Source organism: Desmodus rotundus, chromosome 11 (assembly GCF_022682495.2).
Source record: "Desmodus rotundus isolate HL8 chromosome 11, HLdesRot8A.1, whole genome shotgun sequence".
NCBI classification, from domain to species: domain Eukaryota; kingdom Metazoa; phylum Chordata; class Mammalia; order Chiroptera; family Phyllostomidae; genus Desmodus; species Desmodus rotundus.
The window spans coordinates 1131674-1149055 of NC_071397.1; the positions used below are offsets into that span (position 1 = coordinate 1131674).

At 58.4% G+C, this 17382-nt stretch overlaps 1 protein-coding gene across 3 annotated transcripts; it reads right to left on the reverse strand.

The window, feature by feature from the left end:
• Positions 1–3774: 3774 nt before the first annotated feature.
• On the reverse strand, positions 3775–16945 carry VARS1 (valyl-tRNA synthetase 1). Of its 3 annotated transcripts, XR_006655101.3 has the most exons (31): positions 16607–16945; positions 15922–16341; positions 14574–14708; positions 14344–14482; positions 13991–14115; positions 13809–13896; positions 13499–13599; positions 13278–13405; positions 10183–10347; positions 9923–10004; positions 9305–9424; positions 9115–9223; positions 8928–9022; positions 8639–8729; positions 8264–8388; positions 8076–8179; positions 7836–7994; positions 7641–7731; positions 7416–7521; positions 7246–7316; positions 7037–7162; positions 6637–6741; positions 6486–6554; positions 6326–6404; positions 6080–6207; positions 5644–5799; positions 5274–5480; positions 5090–5201; positions 4924–5004; positions 4679–4834; positions 3777–3932 (listed from the first exon to the last, which is right to left on the reverse strand). XR_006655101.3 is itself a non-coding variant. In XM_024557912.4 (30 exons), exons 2-30 carry the CDS (start codon positions 16306–16308, stop codon positions 3864–3866), a joined length of 3798 nt encoding a protein of 1265 aa, XP_024413680.2. In that variant the 5' UTR covers positions 16309–16341; positions 16607–16945; the 3' UTR covers positions 3775–3863. The 3 variants fall into 3 exon arrangements, 2 of the variants coding, with proteins under 2 accessions (XP_024413680.2, XP_024413681.2); XM_024557912.4 differs by having other exon boundaries at positions 3775–3932; positions 4679–5004; XM_024557913.4 differs by having other exon boundaries at positions 3775–3932; positions 4679–5004; positions 13809–13893; positions 16607–16944.
• Positions 16946–17382: the final 437 nt, after the last annotated feature.

The following is a 17382-nucleotide window of genomic DNA, read 5'->3' on the forward strand; positions in this document are numbered from 1 at the left end:
CAGCCGCCGGCCTTCAGTTCGTCATGGCCACTCCCTTGTGACTGTGACAATACGACCGCCACGGAGTGGTTCGCTGGCCACTAGACCGCCAGTTCTCAAATGGTTTGTTGGGGCAGGTTCAAATACACATTCGGCGTCGTCGCTAAAGGCAGGGCCTCCCACGCGGTACTGTGAAAGGGGCCAGGGAATGTTAAGCGCGCTGTGCCCTCCTCCAGCCCGTGCCAAGGCTTGCGTAACCACCAGTGTGGCGTGACCCCATTATGAGATGGCTGTCACAGGGCCTCCGCAGCCCTGGGTGGCTAACGCTGGGCCTCCCAGAGGCTGTGCTCACTCTGCAGTGCCGCTCTTGAGTCAGGGACTCCACCACTTGGTGAGAAAGGTATGCGTGGGGAAGGCACCAGTGAAGACAGATGTCGGAGAGTGGAGGTGCGTGCAGCTGGGCCAGCCGGCGGGGGGGGGGGAGGGACTGCTGTGAGAGTAGCAGCAGCAGGAATGGGTCGAGCGAGGGAGGGCAGAGGAGGCAATATGGCCCTGGGACCCTTGAGTGAAGCTGTGGGACCAGGCTCTGAAGGTGGAATGGGGTGGGGTCCCAGGAAGGCTCTAGCTCCCCTTGGAGGTAGTGCCTGGAAAGGGGAGTGGAGAAGAGGGACGGGGGAGGGCAGACCTCCGGGACTGACAGGCTCATCTCCACCGCCTGCGTGGATCTCACTGCGTCTGTCAGAACCCAGCAGGGTCACTGTTGTAAAGATGGCCAGACCCTGGGGAGGAGGGGAGGAGGCTGAGACGCGTGAGGAGAGGCCCCTCACTCTTCCCCAGACGAGGGGCTTGCTGTACTCTGGGCTGGACAAGTGTCAAAATCACAACACTCCCTTACATCTATGTAGGCAGGGCGGAGGCTTCAGGTGGGAAAGTGGGCCTTGCTTCCTTAACAAAGTTGCAGCACTTTCGGGTCCTTTTGGGAATGTGTGTAAGTATAAAAAACAGCTGGGGCCTCAGTTTCCTTATCACAAAAGACAGAGAAACGATAGTGCTTACCTCAGAGGGGAACCGGGAGGACTAAAGGCCTCGGACCCCCTCTCGGATGGAAAGACAGGGCGATCCTCGCAGTGGGGAGGCCTGGAGTGGAGGAACCGGCACGTTTCCCACGAATTAGGTGAGTGACATGCACCCCGGCCCCCGGGGTCCAAGCTCCGTGGAGGCAGAGGACCGCTTCCCGAGGTCTTCAGGTGTCCTGCGGGGAATCAAGGGACAGCATGGGCACTCTCTGGGCGAGGGAGGGCGTCTGGGCCCCGAGAGAGCCCCCGGGAAAGCCTGAGCCCTGGCCGTAGAGGCTCCTGTTGCCTCCCTGGGTTCCTACCATGGGGCCTGGGCCTGCTCGCCTGGGCCCAGGTTCACCGCAGGTGAATGCCTTTTGCGGACACCAAGGGCAGGAGGCCACCGATTCCTTCCCAGAGAAGGGTGTTAGAGCTCCAGGGGACCGTGGTCAAAGCGGTTACACTCCCTTCTCTGGTGGTTTAGCACAGACTTTAGGGAGTCCAAGCCGCTCAGTCCAAGTTTGCCGCCTCGGGGCAGGTTGGGGGAGTTTCAGCCAAAGCAAGACTCTTAGCCGCCTGGGTGGAGTGCAGGCCTGAGTCCCCATGGGAGAACCTGTCCGTCGGCCCGGGTCTTGCCCGGGTCTTGCGCGCCCGACCCTGCTCCCACTCGGGCGGGACAGTTGCCCGCACCCCTTCCTGGCCTGTGGCTGGAGGAGGTAAGGTGTGGGTATAGCTGCTGCCGCCCTAGTTCAGCTCGGTTGCTTTGACTGTGGAAATCCTGGTCCCAGGAATAGGAGGGAAGAAGTTGGCCCTGGTCTGTCCTCATGGCCTCCAGCTCCAACTAGCCAGTCCTTCATTACCCACCTGAAAACCTTCCTCCCTCCCCTGCTGCCCTGGTCGACATCCCAAGGCCTCTCCACTCCCCTACCTGGCCCACCGAGCCCTGTTGCCCAGACCAGAGCTTTACTACGGGGGTGGGTCTCCCCTCATTTCCTTCCATCTCACTCAGAGCCCAACCAAAGGTCTTTCAGTGGCCACCTAGGCCCACTTCTGCCCTCGATGCCTGCCTGTCACCCTCAGTGCAGTGGCTTCTGGCTGTTCCCACAGGAAGTGCTGCCATTGTGGAGGTGGGGACTAGGGAGTCGCCTTGGGGGCTTAGCTAGCAGTGCTCCAGTCCCCCCTGGTCAAGAAGGCACCACCTGGGAGACAAGGCGGCGAAGACCCCTCTGACCATTACCCCCTCTCTTTTCTTACCTGCAAGGCATGGAGAGCTGCCCCAAGGTGCTGGCTGGCTGGGTGTAGTCAATAGCTCTCACCACCACCGGGGTCTCCTGCAGAGCCCAGCGAGGCGTGCGTCCCTGGCCCACCTTCACAGCATCGAAGTGCAGGTCAGGGTCATTCCTGAAGTCTTCAGGAAGTCCTGGGCTGCACTGGCATGAGACACCTCACCTAAGGCTGCTTGGAACCGCCGGGAAGGGGACGCAGGTCCAAAGTAGGAGACATCATTGGTGAAGACGGTGCAGCCCTGGGAGAGTGGGAGGGAATAGGGTCTCCAGGGAGGCCTCTTGGATTGGGCCATTGCCCACATTTCCTCAGCAACTGGCACTCAAGTCCGGGTGTGGAAGGAATGGAGAGGGGGGCTCGCCTTGTGAGGGATAATTCTGGACCTTTCTAAGGGGGAGGGACTCCTGATTTCAGGGCCAGGATTCCCGAGTGTTGTTGCTGCAGGGGGTAGAGGCAAGGAGGGGAAGAGGGTCCCTTCTTTTGGCAAGCAGGATCCTCAAGGAGTAGTAGTCCCAGGACCCCCAAGGGGCTCGGCTGGGATGTGACGGGACCCAGGGATACTCACGAGGAAGTCCTCAAGACGAAGTGGGGGCTGGCCTGGGGACAGCTGCTCCAGGAATAGCTGCAGAGAGACACCGAGAGTGGTCTCCTCAGTCAGGTCCTGAGTGATCCTGGCAGCAGGGGCAGCCAGGAGGCTCCAGACGTGGGGAAAGAAGGCAGATGATGTGGGAGCAGCACCTGCAGCAGCAGCACTGAGGGGCCCAGGTGCAATCGGGGCACGTTGGTGGGGAGCATAATGGGACATGGACTGGAGGGACAGGAGATTCTCAAGGAAGGGGGAAGGAGCAGCAATTCCAGGGCAGGCCTCGCTGTGTCCATGGGCACCTGCTTGGGCCCCTTCTATTTCATCTCAAGCACCTTAGCTGCTCCAGACCAGCTTCCTGCCGTCTCCCTATTTACCCAGACAACCTGAGGGCCTTAGCGGACCACTTGGGACTTATACCTGCAGGAGGGGCCCCAGGCTGCTTCCCCAGTACCCACCCCCACCCCAGCATAGGAAGTTTCCCTTCCTGGTGGCTAGATGTCCAGGCAGGGCTGCCAGGCTGGTATCACAGGGCACCAGAGTTCTAATTAACTTAAGTGGGACTCTAGGGGAGAAGGAAGCAGGCTCGGTAGGATGCAGAACTGCAGCATTCTCCACCCCACCCCTGTATTCATGCTGGCCCCAAGGCCATAGTAGCAACCAGCACTAGGGCAGGCCTTCCTTGGCTCTAGCTGGGAGGGGACTGACAGCCAGAAGGGATCAGGCAGCAGAGACTCAGGCCTGGCTCAGTGCTGGGCCTAACCCAGGCCGTGCACCTCTGCCCACCAGGCCCTGGCGCCTAGCCCAGCCTGTAGCCTCTGAAGATTCGGAAACCCAGCCTCTCAGCGCCCCTCTGCTGGCCCTACCACACACAAAGACAAGAGATGGTTTTGTGGCAAAATATTTATTGCTGCCACCCCCCTGGTGGACCATTGGGGGTTATAAGGACTGGAGTTGGTGTATCACAGCATCTTCTGAAACAGGGCGATGGCCTCGTCCATCTTCCTAAGCTCTGCTTCTGTCTGTTGGAGCTGGGGGCAGAACAAGGGGTGATGGGTAGGGATGACTCAGGCCCGAGAGAAAAGAGCCCCGAGTGCCCATGAAGGCAGAGGGGTCAGAGTTGGAAAGGCAGGCGAGGGTCACAGACAGGAAGCAGTTGGGGGACTGTGTGCTTGGCTGGAACGGTTTCCCATCCTCAGCAGTCACCAGCACCACCCTTCTCGTCCACCCTCGCTGGACTTCTGGGTCTTGCCTTTTCCCAGAGTGGTCGGTCCCCAAGAACAAAGGAGCCTCAGAGCCCAGGTGCCTGCCCCCAGAGGCCCAGCCCCAGCCCCTCCTGAGGGGCAAAACAGAGGTTAGAAACCCAGGTTCCTGGACAGGCACTCAGCCTTCATTTGTAAAATGGCCAAGTAGCCCCGCCCGCCCAGAGGAGGCTACTAGGAGAAGCCCGTGAGTGGTGCCTCTGGGCCGCACAACTGCTTCGCCATCCTTGGTGTGGCCTCCCCAGTACCCCTGCCTGGAGGGCTCCCTGGCTCTCTGTGCTGAGCCCAGCCCCAGGCGTGCGGGATGCTATGTTGGGTGAGCCACAAGGGGTCTGGCTGGAGGCAGGGTGCCTGGTTCTAGGTTTGCCTCCACGTTCACCCTGCTGAGCCCCCTGCCCACCTGCTCACGGGGCCTGGGCTCCCAGCTCCCCCCCAAACTGCTCGGGGCTGAGCAGCCACAGGACCGGGGTGAGGTGTGGAGAACGGGGAGGAGGACGCCCACCCGCACCACACACCTTGGCTTTGTCTGCCTCCTGGACTTTGACGGGCACCTTGACTGGGTAGCCCACGGCGGCGCGGCGCTCTCGCAGACGCTGGGCCTGCCGCTGAGCCTCACCACGCTTGGCCTGCAGCTTGCCCAGCTCCCGAGCCGGGTCCACCAGCCCCTGCAGCTGCAGGTGGACGGAGCACCGATCAGAGGCCAGGGCCACCGCGCAACCCTGGGGTGCGGGAGCCCCCAGTGCCAGGACGGCCACCACACCTGCGCTGGCCAGCGCCTGCACGTAGCCCGACACTGCTGATGCCAGGGCACCTGTGGCCTCATCGGCCACTTCCAGGAAACCTGCCAGGGGAGGAAGGAAGGTGAGGCAGCCGCACTAGGGAGTGGGCACGGGGACAGTGGGCAGATAGGGGCCCCTGAGGCTCACAGTCCGGCCAGATCCGGATGAGGTTGTAGTCGGCACGGAGGGAGCGCACGGCTCGAGTGATGCTCAGGGCCAGCTCCATGGCGGCTTCTGCCTCGAGGTCCTTCCAGGAGCACTGTGGGGTGAAGGAAGGGCTAAGAAAGCCTGGGGGGGCAGGCTGCAGCCCTGTCCAGGCCAAACCCCATACCTCTGAGGGTTCTGGGTAGGGGGTAACGCAGAGGCTAGGGGGTGCCTGTGGTGTCCGCCGGGGCAGCCTCTGGAACAACTCCTCTGTCACGAAGGGCATGAATGGGGACAGCAGTCTCAGGCCGACGTCCAGGCAGGTGTAGAGGGTCTGGCGGGCGCACTCGGCAGCCACTTGGTCCACCCCACTCAGCACAGGCTTCAGGCACTCCTACGGGATGGGAGGTACAGGGTTCAGGGCAAGAAAAGGTCTAGCCTCCAGCCCTCGTGAGCCTGTAACAGGGAGAGCGACATGCCGGCTCAGGCCTCACGGCCAGCCACAGGAAAAGGCAGGCCCAGGGCTCTGCTGCCCGCCCCCAGTCGGCCCTCCTCACCAGGTAGACATCACAGAGCTCGTAGAGCCAGAAGCTGTACTGGGCGGTGGTGACCGCTGGGAAGTCGTAGGTCTGGAAACCCTCGTTGCTGAGCCTCACAGCCTCGGTCAGCCGACTGCGGATCCAGCGGTCCACCAGGCTCTCGTGGCCTACAGGCTAGGGGGGAGGGGCAGATCAGCCAGGGCCCACCGCATGTGAGGGGTACGGGTACCCAGGGAAGGGAGCCAGAACCCCCCAGAGGCAGGAACCACGGGCAAATTTGCATTCCAGGAGCCTAATGGGCTTTCCCTGTAATCCTCTGCCCCCGCCCTGTGCCCCCCTACATGGAGGCACATGGGGGTGGGGCTGCAACCTTGCCACATGGGCTGCACTTGATGCCAGAGCAGCAGGGGCCGGCCTGTGGGTGCTGGTCTCCTCGCGCCTACCAGGTCCTCACCTCGGAGGTGGCCGAGGGCACGAAACCCTTGCCGAGGCCACGGAGGGCAAACTTGGTGGCGTTCCAGAGCTTGTTGCAGAAGTGGCGGTACCCCAGGATGCGGCTCACGTCCAGGTTGATGTCGCGACCTGGGTGTGGGGCAGTGTGCGTCCTCAGCACCTCCCTTCCAACCCTCACTGAGGGCAGAGGAGAGGGGCGGCCTCATGGGAGGAGGAAGGGCGTGGCTGAGAGACTTGGGGGCCCTACCCTGGGATGTGTAGGCGCACAGTCCAAACCGGAGGGCATCGGTGCCACACTCAGGAATCCCTGCTGGGAAGTCGGCCTTCTGCAGGAGGAGGTGGAGCGGAGTCCTGAGCCAGGCCCTCCTTCCCTCTGCCCACTTCCTAGCTCTGGCCCCCCTTCATACCTGCCCTTCTTTAGCCTTCTCCACTTCACTGGGGTCCAGGTTGCTCTTCAGTAACTGGTCGTGGAGGCCCTGAGGGTGAGGCGCAAGGGGTTAGGAGGCCACGGCCACAGCTGCAAAGCCCTCCCTGGCCTGGCCCAGCACCCAGCCGTACCTGCAAGGAGACTCCATGGATGACGTCCAGAGGGTCGATGACATTGCCCAGAGACTTGCTCATCTTCCGGCCATGGGCATCTCGCACGATGGCATGGAGGTAGACCTGAGGCAGGGTAGGCGCCTGTGAGGCTGCGCCTCCCTGCCAGACCCGACTGCCCCCGTTCTGAACCTCAAGTCCCTCAGCGTCCCTGCCAGCCCATTCAGCACCTTCAGGGACTCAGAGGTGCTGCCTCCTCTAGCAGCCTAGGCACAGCAATCACCGAGCAGACACTAGGCTCACTTCCAGGCCCAACAAACCCACCACAGCTGCCATGGGCCCCATCCACGCTGAGCCTGAGCGATGGTGCAGGAGGATGGCTGAGGGTGGGGCCCGGGGAGGGTCTCAGAAGGCTTCGCACCTCTCTGAAGGGGAGCCTGCCGGTGAGCTTCAGGCCCAGCATGACCATTCTGGCCACCCAGAAGAAGAGGATGTCATGGCCCGTCTCCAACAGTGTCCCCGGGTAGAACACACTCAGATCTTCCGACTGGGGGCAGAGTGGGGTGTTATGGGGAGCCAAGCACCCACCTCCAAGACTCCCACCCAGCATGGTGGGCCTCAGGGACGCACCTGGTTGGGCCAGCCCAGGATGGAGAAGGGGAACAGGCCAGAGGAGAACCAGGTATCTAATACATCCTCATCTGGGGGAAGCCGAAGGTCAGAGGTCAGAGGGCAGAGGGGAGGGTCAGAGGCCCAGCTCTGCCCTCCGCCCTCTAGGTCCCCCCTGCCCCCCGCCTTGCCTTGCTGGAGACTGATCTTGTCAGGGGACACTCCAAATTCCTTGGCTGCCTTCTCACAGGCCTCGGCCTCACTGCGCCCACTCACCCAGTAGCGCCCGTCGGGGTCCTGCCACAGGTGGAGTGAGTACCCAGGGGGGCATTCCTGCCCTGCCTGTACCCCCACCCCAGACCCGACAAACCCCAGCTCCCCCAGAGGCGTACATTCCACTCCGGCCTGGTTCTCACCTCCCCAGGGGGTACGGCCGGGTCCCTGACAGTGACAAAGTAGGCTGGGATGCGATGGCCCCACCAGAGCTGCCGGGAGATGCACCAGTCCCTGCCGATGGTGGGAGGGGGGGTCAGGGGCAAGGAGGTGCCCTGGCCTGTGCCCAGCTCAGTCCCTCGCCCAGCCGGCCTCCATGGACATCGAGCCTGACGCACCGGATGTTGTCCATCCAGGCGTGCCACGTCCGCTGATGGGCCTCGGGCAGGATGCAGAGGTCGCCCCGGGTCACGGCAGCACTGGCAGCCCGGGCCATCTCCCCACAGCGCACGTACCACTGTGGTCGCAGCAGGGGCTCCACTACGTCCTTGGACCGACTGCAGGTACAAATGGCTGGGGAGGTCGGGTGGGGAGCACCCTGAGGAGTGCCCCCCGTCCCTGGCCCCCCCCCCACTCACTTGCAAAGTGGTACCACCATGGGGTTGTCCTCAATGCCACGGAATAGTCCCCGCTCCTTCAGCGCTGCCACCACTGCCTTCCTGGCCTCAAACCTGGGCATGCCCTGGGTGGGAGGCAGGACGCATTACGGCCGGGCCCAGGCACCCCTCCACCTCCAGACCTGGCCCCCACACCCAGACAGCCTCACCAGGAAAGGCGGGGGCACGCTGATGAGGGCCCCTCGGGAGTCCATGATGCTGATGGCCTCCAGCCCGTGCCTCTGTCCAACCTCATAGTCATTCTGGTCATGTGCAGGGGTGATCTTCACTGCACCTGGGGTGACGGGGGGTGCAGGGCCATGAGGGACTCAGTGGAGTCCCTTCTCACACGCACCCCCTTTTGCCGAAGGATGTGGCTCTCAAAGCACCTGCCCCCCTTCCCTAAGACAGTCCCCCGAGAACCAGCCCGAGCCCTCCCAGTTTAGGTGAAGTTTGTTTTCTTTTACTTGAGAGAAGAGACAGAAGGATGTGCCTTGTGAGCTCCTCCCTCTCCTCACAGGACAGACAGACAGCCCCTTGCTCACCTGTGCCAAACTCCATGTCCACAAAATCATCAAAGAGGATGGGGAGGCTCCGAGACAGGAACGGGTGGGCCACGCTCTTTCCCTTCAGGTGCTGGGAACAGAGGGGCCTCAAAACCCCACGAAGCGCTGGGCCCGCCCCTGCTACCCAGGGCTGACTGTCCCAACACCCAAATTCTCACTTCCGGGCTAGGAAGGGGCCCTAAGATGACTGTCTCACCCAACTTTCTTTCCTCCGCTGGGGGCCCCTGCAGTCGGAACTCCCCCAAACGGCAGCAGCACCCTCACACACCTGGTACCTGGGGTCTCTGGGGTGCACAGCTACGGCCACGTCTCCCAGCATGGTTTCAATCCGAGTTGTCGCCACCACCACCTCCTCATCGCTCTCTGAAGCGACAGGCGACGTTGTGATCTCAGTGCTGGCCCCTTCCTGCCTCCTACCCCACCCCGCCAAGGATCCTGGTGCCCCTGGCTCCTACCTGAGCCTTGGACCTTGTAAGCAAAGGAGATGAGGACCCCAAACTCCACCTTTTCCTTGTAGCCAGGCACAGAGAGGAGGGTGCGACCTGTCAGCTCCTTCTTATCCACCTGTGAAATGGGTATTAGGAAGAGCGGCCCAGGGCCTGGGGCCAGGGGCGGAGCTGGAGAGAACCTGGGGCGAGGGCATACCTCGATGTCCGAGATGGCAGAGTTGAGGGTGCAGGACCAGTTGACAAGGCGGGTACTGCGGTAGATGATCCCTTCCTCATGGAGCCGGATGAAGGCCTCTGTCACAGCTGCTGACAGTTTCTACAGGGGAGCAGGGGAGCCAGGGATGAGCCCGGGGCCCATACACTTTCCAAGGCAGCAGGGTCAAGTGTGACTGGCCTGTCCAGAGCCCCACTGCCCAGCACCCAGACCCCTTTGAGGGCTGGTAGGGAGAAGTACTTTCCCTGGGGAGAGGAGACTATGTGAACACACAGACAGGCAACAAGCCTGGTGACACTGGAGATGGTAGGGAAGCTACTCAGCTGGGAACAGGTGCCAGTGCAGAGAACCTTGGGAAGGTGAAGCCCTATCACACGCCACCTGGAGGAGTGTGGGCTCCCAGAGTTAGTGATGGGGAACACAAAGGGTCATGACATGGGCTGAGAAATGACGTCTGCAGAGGAGACCTCAGTGATGTCCTATGTGGGGCTCAGCCCTGGGGGAGGGCACACCATGTGCCCTCTCGTCTGTGGGTGCCCTACGCTAGGGAGCATCCACATCCCGCCTGAGCCCCGAGACCCCTCCTACCCTCCTACTCACAGGGTCCATGGTGAAACAGGCTCGATCCCAATCCAAGGAGCTGCCAAGCTTCCGCAGCTGGTGGTAAATCCGGTCCCCTTTCCTGGAAGTGGACAGACAGCTGGATCAGCATTCAGGCCAGGCTGCAAGGAGACATCGGGTGGCTGATGGGGCAGGATGGGGATCACTCATCTTCTGAAATGGACCTGAGCCCTGAAGCCTCTGACCCTTAGCCTCTGTGAGAGGGTGTAACCCGGCAGCCAGGGCTGCTGCACACTCACTCCTCCTTCCACTTCCAGACCTCCCGGAGAAAGGCCTCGCGGCCCAGCTGGTGCCGGTTCAGCCCCTGCTCTCGCCAGACCTTCTTTTCCACCACCACCTGGGTGGCAATGCCTGCGTGGTCACAGCCGGGGTTCCACAGGGTAGTCTCCCCACGCATGCGATGCCTGTGGGAGGCGAAAGTGCCGGTAAAGCCTGGCGCCTGAGGAAAAAGGGCTTCCGGGCAGGAAGCCAGTGGACTCACGAAAGGACACGGCAGCGAAGAGGGACCCCAATTCTACAATTACAATCTGGGGGAGGAATCTGCAAGGAGAGCCAAAGCAATCTGGCAACAGAAGAGGAGGCTCCTGCCCAACTAGATAGCAAAACCCACAAGAAAGTTATGATTATTCAAAGAATAAATTATAACATAGGAACAAAGTTACAGACTAAAGGGAACAAAACAGTGACTGGAAACAGATCCAAGCCAATTAATTACTCGTCAGGGGTGTCGCTTCATATCAATGTGGAAAGAAAAAACAATTCAAAAATTTGTTTGGGACACTAGCGACTTAGCTGAAATCTCCCTATTTCCAAAAAGTAAATTTTAGTCAGATTAAACCTCCCTCTCTCTCTATGTACGTGTGTGTATATATACGTGTGTGTGTGTGTGTGTGTATACAAAAACTGCCCTGGCTGGTGTGGCTCAGTGGATTGAGTGCTGGCCTGTGAACCAAAGGGTCACTGGTTTGATTCCCAGTCAGGGCACAAGCCGGGGTTGCAGGCCGGGTCCCTGGTTGGGGGTGTGTGAGAGGCAGCCAACTGATGTTTCTCTCCCTCTGTTTCTTTCTCCCTTCCCCTCTCTGTACAAGTAAACAAAATATTAAAAAAGAACAAACTATGAGAAAAGCCTCAGAAAATGACATAATTTCTAAAATTAAAAAAATAAAGACAATAACATAGGTGGACACACGTATCACTTTGAGACAGGATAGGCATCTTTAACCAGGCATACAAGATAAAGTCTAAGAACATCAGTGAAATGACTACAGCAAAACATAAAATCTCAGAACATTAACACATCTCAGTGAAGTTAAAGAGCAAGTGATGACAGCCCTGGCTGGTGTGGCTCAATGGATTGAGCACAGGCTGCAAGCCAAAGGGTCGCCAGTTCGATTCCCAGTCAGGGCGCATGCTGGGGCTGTGGCCAGGTCCCCAGCGGGGGCCTTCCAGAGGCAACGGATGTATGCATCTCTCATACATCGGTGTTTCTCTCCCACTTTCTGCTGCCCTTTCCACCTCTCTAAAAGTAAGTAAGTAAAATCTTCAAAATAATGGTATAAATCCTTATTCCATTTAAGTAATGGGAGTTTCTAACATCTTACTTAAATCCCATCCAATAGAAGAAAACGTTGCTACCCTACGAGTCTTTAAGAAGCGTTAACTCTATTCTCATGTAAATAACCTGACCACTGCACCTTACATGTGTTTAATAAAACTCCGTTTTTCCAGCTCTCAATTCCCTGCAAAATGCTAAATATGATGTTATACCTCCAGTACCCAGAACAGTGCTGGCACACAGTGATGTCCTAAAGTATTTTTTGATCAAATTAACTTAGTGAGTAGAATATTAGAAAGACTTCTCAAAACTTAAAGTATAATAAGTAACCCTGGTTTACACAGATAAAATGCTGTATTAAAGTCCTTTTTCAGCCCTGGCTGGTGTGGCTCAGTGGACTGAGTACCAGCCTACAAACTGAAAGGTCACCAGTTCAATTCCTGGAAAGGGCACATGCCTGGGTTGTGGGCCCGGTCCCCAGCTGGGGACATGTAAGAGGCAACCGACTGATATATCTTTCATGCATCTTTGTTTTTCTCCCTCTTTCTCCCTCCATTCCCCTCTCTCTGAAAATAAATAAAATCTTTTAAAAATACTTTTTTTAAGGAACTTGTCACCTAGAATATTAAACTTTACATCTGTTAACTAATCAAAATATTGACAGCGGGATGGGCTGATGGGGAGGGGGAAGTAAGTGCTAGAACAGAGGTAAACATTTACAATATGTAACAAAACAACACCCAGAATGTGTAAAGAATCATCCAACAAACCAACTAAAAAAGAAAATAACAACAACAGTCAGTGGAGAGAAGGGCAAACAGCAGGCAGGCCCAGACGCGCACACAGGGCGAACCAGAAAAGCCCAGACACGGGAAAAGGCAGAGCGCACTGGTAATCGGACGTTACAGAGGTGCCGTTTTTCCGCCCACCAGATCAGCAAAATGAAAGTAATGTCCCGAGTTGGTGAGGGCCTGGGAAAGTGAACACCCTCACGGAGCGCTCATGGAGGAATAAAGGAGTAAAGCTGTTTTGTTGGGCAACTCAGCAGCGTCATTTACACTTAACATAGGCACGCCCCTCCGATCTAGCGGTTCCACGTCCTGGTAGCTATGCTAGAGAAGTCCTTCCGCGTGTGCTTGAAAACGTATGTGTGGACATGTACATTCCAGCAAGATTCTCAACAGAGAAACACCGAAACCACCGCTAACTCACAAAGCGGCTCCAGGATGGTACAGTCACACCGCGGAGATCGACAGGCTATGGGAGAGAGTGAGGTCGGTCTGCGCACACGGGTGAGGGGAGACCTGAGACAAACTGTTACGCAGAAGAAGAAAGGTGCAGAGCACCATGACAGGAAGGAAACCCCGCCCCCCCAAAGGAAGACCACGCGTCTCTAAGGGGACACGCGCACGGAAGTGAATAGCCAGGAGAGACCTACAAAGACCCATATCCAGCAACAACAAAGGCGAAGTCCAGGAAGGGGCAGGTCTGGAGGGCAGCAGTCAAGGACACTCGAAGCTTTAAATTTCTTACAAGAGTATTTCATATATTCCTTATTTAATTCAAAATAACGTTGTTTCTAAAAGGAAGCGAAGGGAGTCTGCAAGTTGGGGTGTTGGTTGTTTTTGCTCGTACACCATGCAGTGATCACAGAGGAATGGTGGAGAGAAGCGGGCCGCCACCAGGGGGCAGAACGGAGGGCCGATAAGGAAGGAGAGAGGCCCAGGGCTCGAGGAGAAGCCCGCAGAGGGAAGGAGCGGGGACAGGGCAGGAGCTCACCACCGGGTCAGGGAGTCCTGGATGGCGTTGGTGAGGGCGTGGCCCAGGTGTAGGGAGCCTGTCACGTTTGGGGGTGGGATGCACATCATGAAGACGCCCCGAGGGTTTGGCGCTGACACGCTGGAGCGCTAGGGGGGAGGGAGGAAGGGCACGCGCTAAAGGTGTCATGTCACCTCTCCCGCCTCCTCCCACTCCAGGCTTGGAGCACGGTGCCCACTCACTCCATATTCTGGCTTGAAGAAGCCCCGTTGCTCCCACCACGGGTACCAGGCTGCCTCCACGTACTGAGGGCTGTAGGAGTCGGGCATTGGGCCACTGACATCTGGGGGAGAGGAAGGCAGGGGTCAGTGCTTGGGCTGGGAGTAGCTGAGGCTGGGATGACCGGCCAGCAGAGAAGGGCCTGGACCTCTGCAAGTCTTCAACAAGCCAAGTGGTAGGAGCAAGGATCAAATAGGAAAAGGGTAAAACAGAAGCAGCAACAGCTGAGAAGGGTAGAGGTGAAGGGTGGGGGTCCCTTCCCCCTCCTAGTACCTTTCTTTTCTCCAGGTGGGGTTGGGAGGTCATAGGTAATGACCCCAGGATCCCGTTTCTCCCTCTTCTCTGGTTTTGGTTTCTTCTGCTTGGGAGGGAAAGACAGAGGCCCAGACATCAGTCCCTACCACTATGGCACCAACATCCTGTCCAGCTCCACCCTTGGAGGGGAGGCCTCTCACCTCCCCGGGGGGTGGTTGCTGCTGTTGGATCTTCTGCTTCTGCTGAAATCTCTCTAGCTTCTCCCGCTTCTTTGCCTCTTTCTTGAGTTGAGCGGGTGTCTTCGGAGGCGGGGTGACGTCAGGACCTGGAGAGACACAGTCATTCGGACTTAGCCCCGGGGGCCTCTGTGGAGGGGCTGCTGTGTCTCAGCTGGGCTATTGCAGCTGCTCAAGGGCTTCCCCATGCTGTCCTCCCACCCTGCCCTCCCGCAGACCCTGGCCCCAGTAATTCTGTCATTCTAAGAAAAAAAAGAAGGTGAGCTGCATGGAAGACCCCAAGGAGCCCTTCCTTGCCTACCCTCACCCTTCGTTACCTGGTGGCTGGGAGAGAGGCCTGGCCCCTGAGTACAGAGCCACTTCTCCCAGCACAGCCCGGAATTCTGGCTGCTGGACACAGGTGATAAACCAGCGAGTGACATTACCCCAGATCTGGCGGGCAGAGGGGTCCAGCACCTGGTAGGGAAGAAAACAATCATCTTTAGTAACCTTACAGTGAGGTCTGAGGGGAGCTGCCCTCACTCTTCCCAAGGCCCTAGTGACTCACATATCGGAACGGCAGCAGCAGGGCTGTGACAGCCGCCAGGTCAGCCAAAGTGGGAGCTTCCCCAGCCAGGTAGGTGTGCAGCTGAAGCCACTCTTCCAAGGGGCTCAAGGCCCTTCCGAGGGCCCCCAGCGCAGCCTAGCAGGAAGGGCGAAGGATGAGACAGGGCTTGGCCTCCTTCCACGCCCACAAATCATGATCTCTGAGGCCATTTTCTCAGAAGTGGTCATAACGAAAAGAAGCCCTACCGAACACTTACTGTGTGTCAGATGGAATATATTAAGTATAGGAGATTAAAGATAACATGAGGCAATATAATAATTGCGTCGACATTTATTGAGCACCTGATTAATACATGCCAGGTACTTCTGTAAGGACTGAGGAGAGTACCTGAACAGATGGGGCCCCTGACCTGGCGGAGTTTACGTTCTAATGGAAGACATAATAAAAGAAAGAATATATATTACCCCACTTTTTCTCCTAAAGTAGTATGAAGAAAAACCAGGCTAAGGGGGACAGGAAATTTCAGAGAGAGGGCCTTCATTTTAGATAGCACAGTCAGGGTATGAGGGAGCCAGCCAGGATCTAAGTCACATATTCATTTCATTCATTCATTCAAGAAATACTAAGTATCACCCTGGCTAGTGTGGCTCAGTGGATTGAGCCCGGGCTTGCTGGTTCTATCCCGAGTCAGGGCACAGGCCTGGGTTGTGGGCCAGGTCCCCGGTCTGGCCAGGCAAAAGGCAACTACACATTGATGTTTCTCTCCCACTCTTTCTCCCTCCCTTCCCCTCTCTCTAAAAATAAATAAAAATCTTTAGAAGAAAAAGAAATACTAAGTAGCTACCATGTGTTCAATACATGATGTGTGGTAAGGACCAGGAGATCCAGCCCCACTCTGGAAGGGCGTAGTTAGAATCTGGTGTGGTTTTCTCCCCTTCCCCTTGCTTCCCCTCATTTCATCTCTCCTTGCTCATCACCTACATCATCCATCACCCATCCTGGCCCTCCCTGCCTCCCCTCCTCTGTCTCACCCAGTCTTTCCCTACGACGCACAGGAACTTCTACCACAGGTTTCAGACTCGCTAAATGTTCATTCAGACACTTTATAAAGTGCCTGGCACTCGACTAAGGGCTCTGCACACTTCTTTTAATCTCAACATGTTCTCAACACGAAAACCAAAGTTTTCACAGACAAAGGAAGACCAAGGTCAGTGAGGTTACCAGGTGGCAAACTGGGACTTGATTAATCTTTGCCCACATCTGACACACTATCATCCTGTTTCATTGTCCATTCCAACTCTTGCTTCCTTCTTCTAAATCTTTCCCTCTGCATCTTCTCTCTACTCACCTCGGGATCCTGCACAGAGCAGCGGAGCCCCAGGGTGGGCAGTGTTGCCCCACAGGCGGCTGGTATCAGCTCGGTGTCCGCGTAACTGACCCACTGTTGGACAAGGGCAGCTCCCCGGCTGCCCCCGGGGCCCCCCAAGCCTGCTGGCCACAGCAGCTGGGCCACAGCTGTGGCCCCCCACACCCAGAGCCCACCGGACCCCTGCTCCAGGGCAGGCATACGGGGCGGGGGAAAGGGAGTCCTGCTGGCCGGAGGCGGCTGGAGACAGATCCGGGGATGGGCCCCTCCCCAGCTCGGTCCCTCTCCAGCCTCCCCGTAGCGCGCGGCTATGAGGACTCGGAGGCTGGGGAAGGCATCGGGGTGAGGGGACACATAGAGGATGGACATGGTTACGCGGGGCTCCGAGCCAGGTGGAAAGACCTAAGGAGAGAGAGACGAGGAAGACTGAGGGACCTGGGATCCGATTTGAGTAGACGGGACCCTCATGAGGCTCCTCTACTGCGGGCACCCGAGGCCCCCAGGACAGGATGGGGTCTGATCGGGCCTCAAGAGCCGAAGTTTTGGCTCTCGCAGTGGCGGTGACAGTGGGGGGACTTCTCATGAACGCGGGCCCTGAGTGAGAGTGGGAGCCCCGGGGAGCCCCTCCGCGTCTGGTAGGACGCGGGCTCAGGCCGCAGGTACGTACTGCAGGAACGTGGTCAGACGGAGCCGGGCCTCCACCTCCCAGCCGGACGCCGGCTGAGGCTGGATAGGCCTGGTGGTCAGGACGGCGGGCGGTCCTTCCGGCGACCCTGGCTCACCGCCCAGTCGGCCGGCACCCACGTGCTACCCCCTTTGTGACAGCGAGCGTTTCCTGGTGGACAGGGTGGCCTTACCCCGCCTGCGCGTGCTGGGCCACACCGCGGGGCTCTGAGGGGAGAAGGGGGTGGCGCCCACCCACTGCGCTCAGGAGGAGGGAAGCACGGGGCGCAGAACCGGGGCTCACCCGGGACTGCACTCCCGCTCCCTTCAGGCACCGCCGCGGGCAGCCAACGCGGGTCCTCGGGCCGCCAACGGTTGGCGGGCGGGGAGGCCACGCCCCCACCGGAAGTGACCGGAGACGTTGTTAGGGGGCCTGGCCGACAGTTTTGCCAAGCCCCGCCCCTGCCAGCCCCAACCCGGCCCCACTTCCTTGTTTGTTCAAAAGAGGGCGCTTCGCTTTATGGCCTCCAAAGCCCCTTAATTCAGGGAGCTCGTATCTGGAATGGGCGCGCAAATGAAGACAGCTTGCACTCAACCCCCCAATAAAAATTCTCTCTCGCTTGCATTTATCTGCAATAGTATCGGAGTGTGCTGATATGGCTGCGTTGAGGAAGAAATCCAGCAGCGTCAAAAGCATCTTAGTGTCTCGTTTAACAGTGTCCCATCACGGAAGGACAGCAGACACTCATTGTAGGTAGAGGTGTGTTCAGCAAACACGGT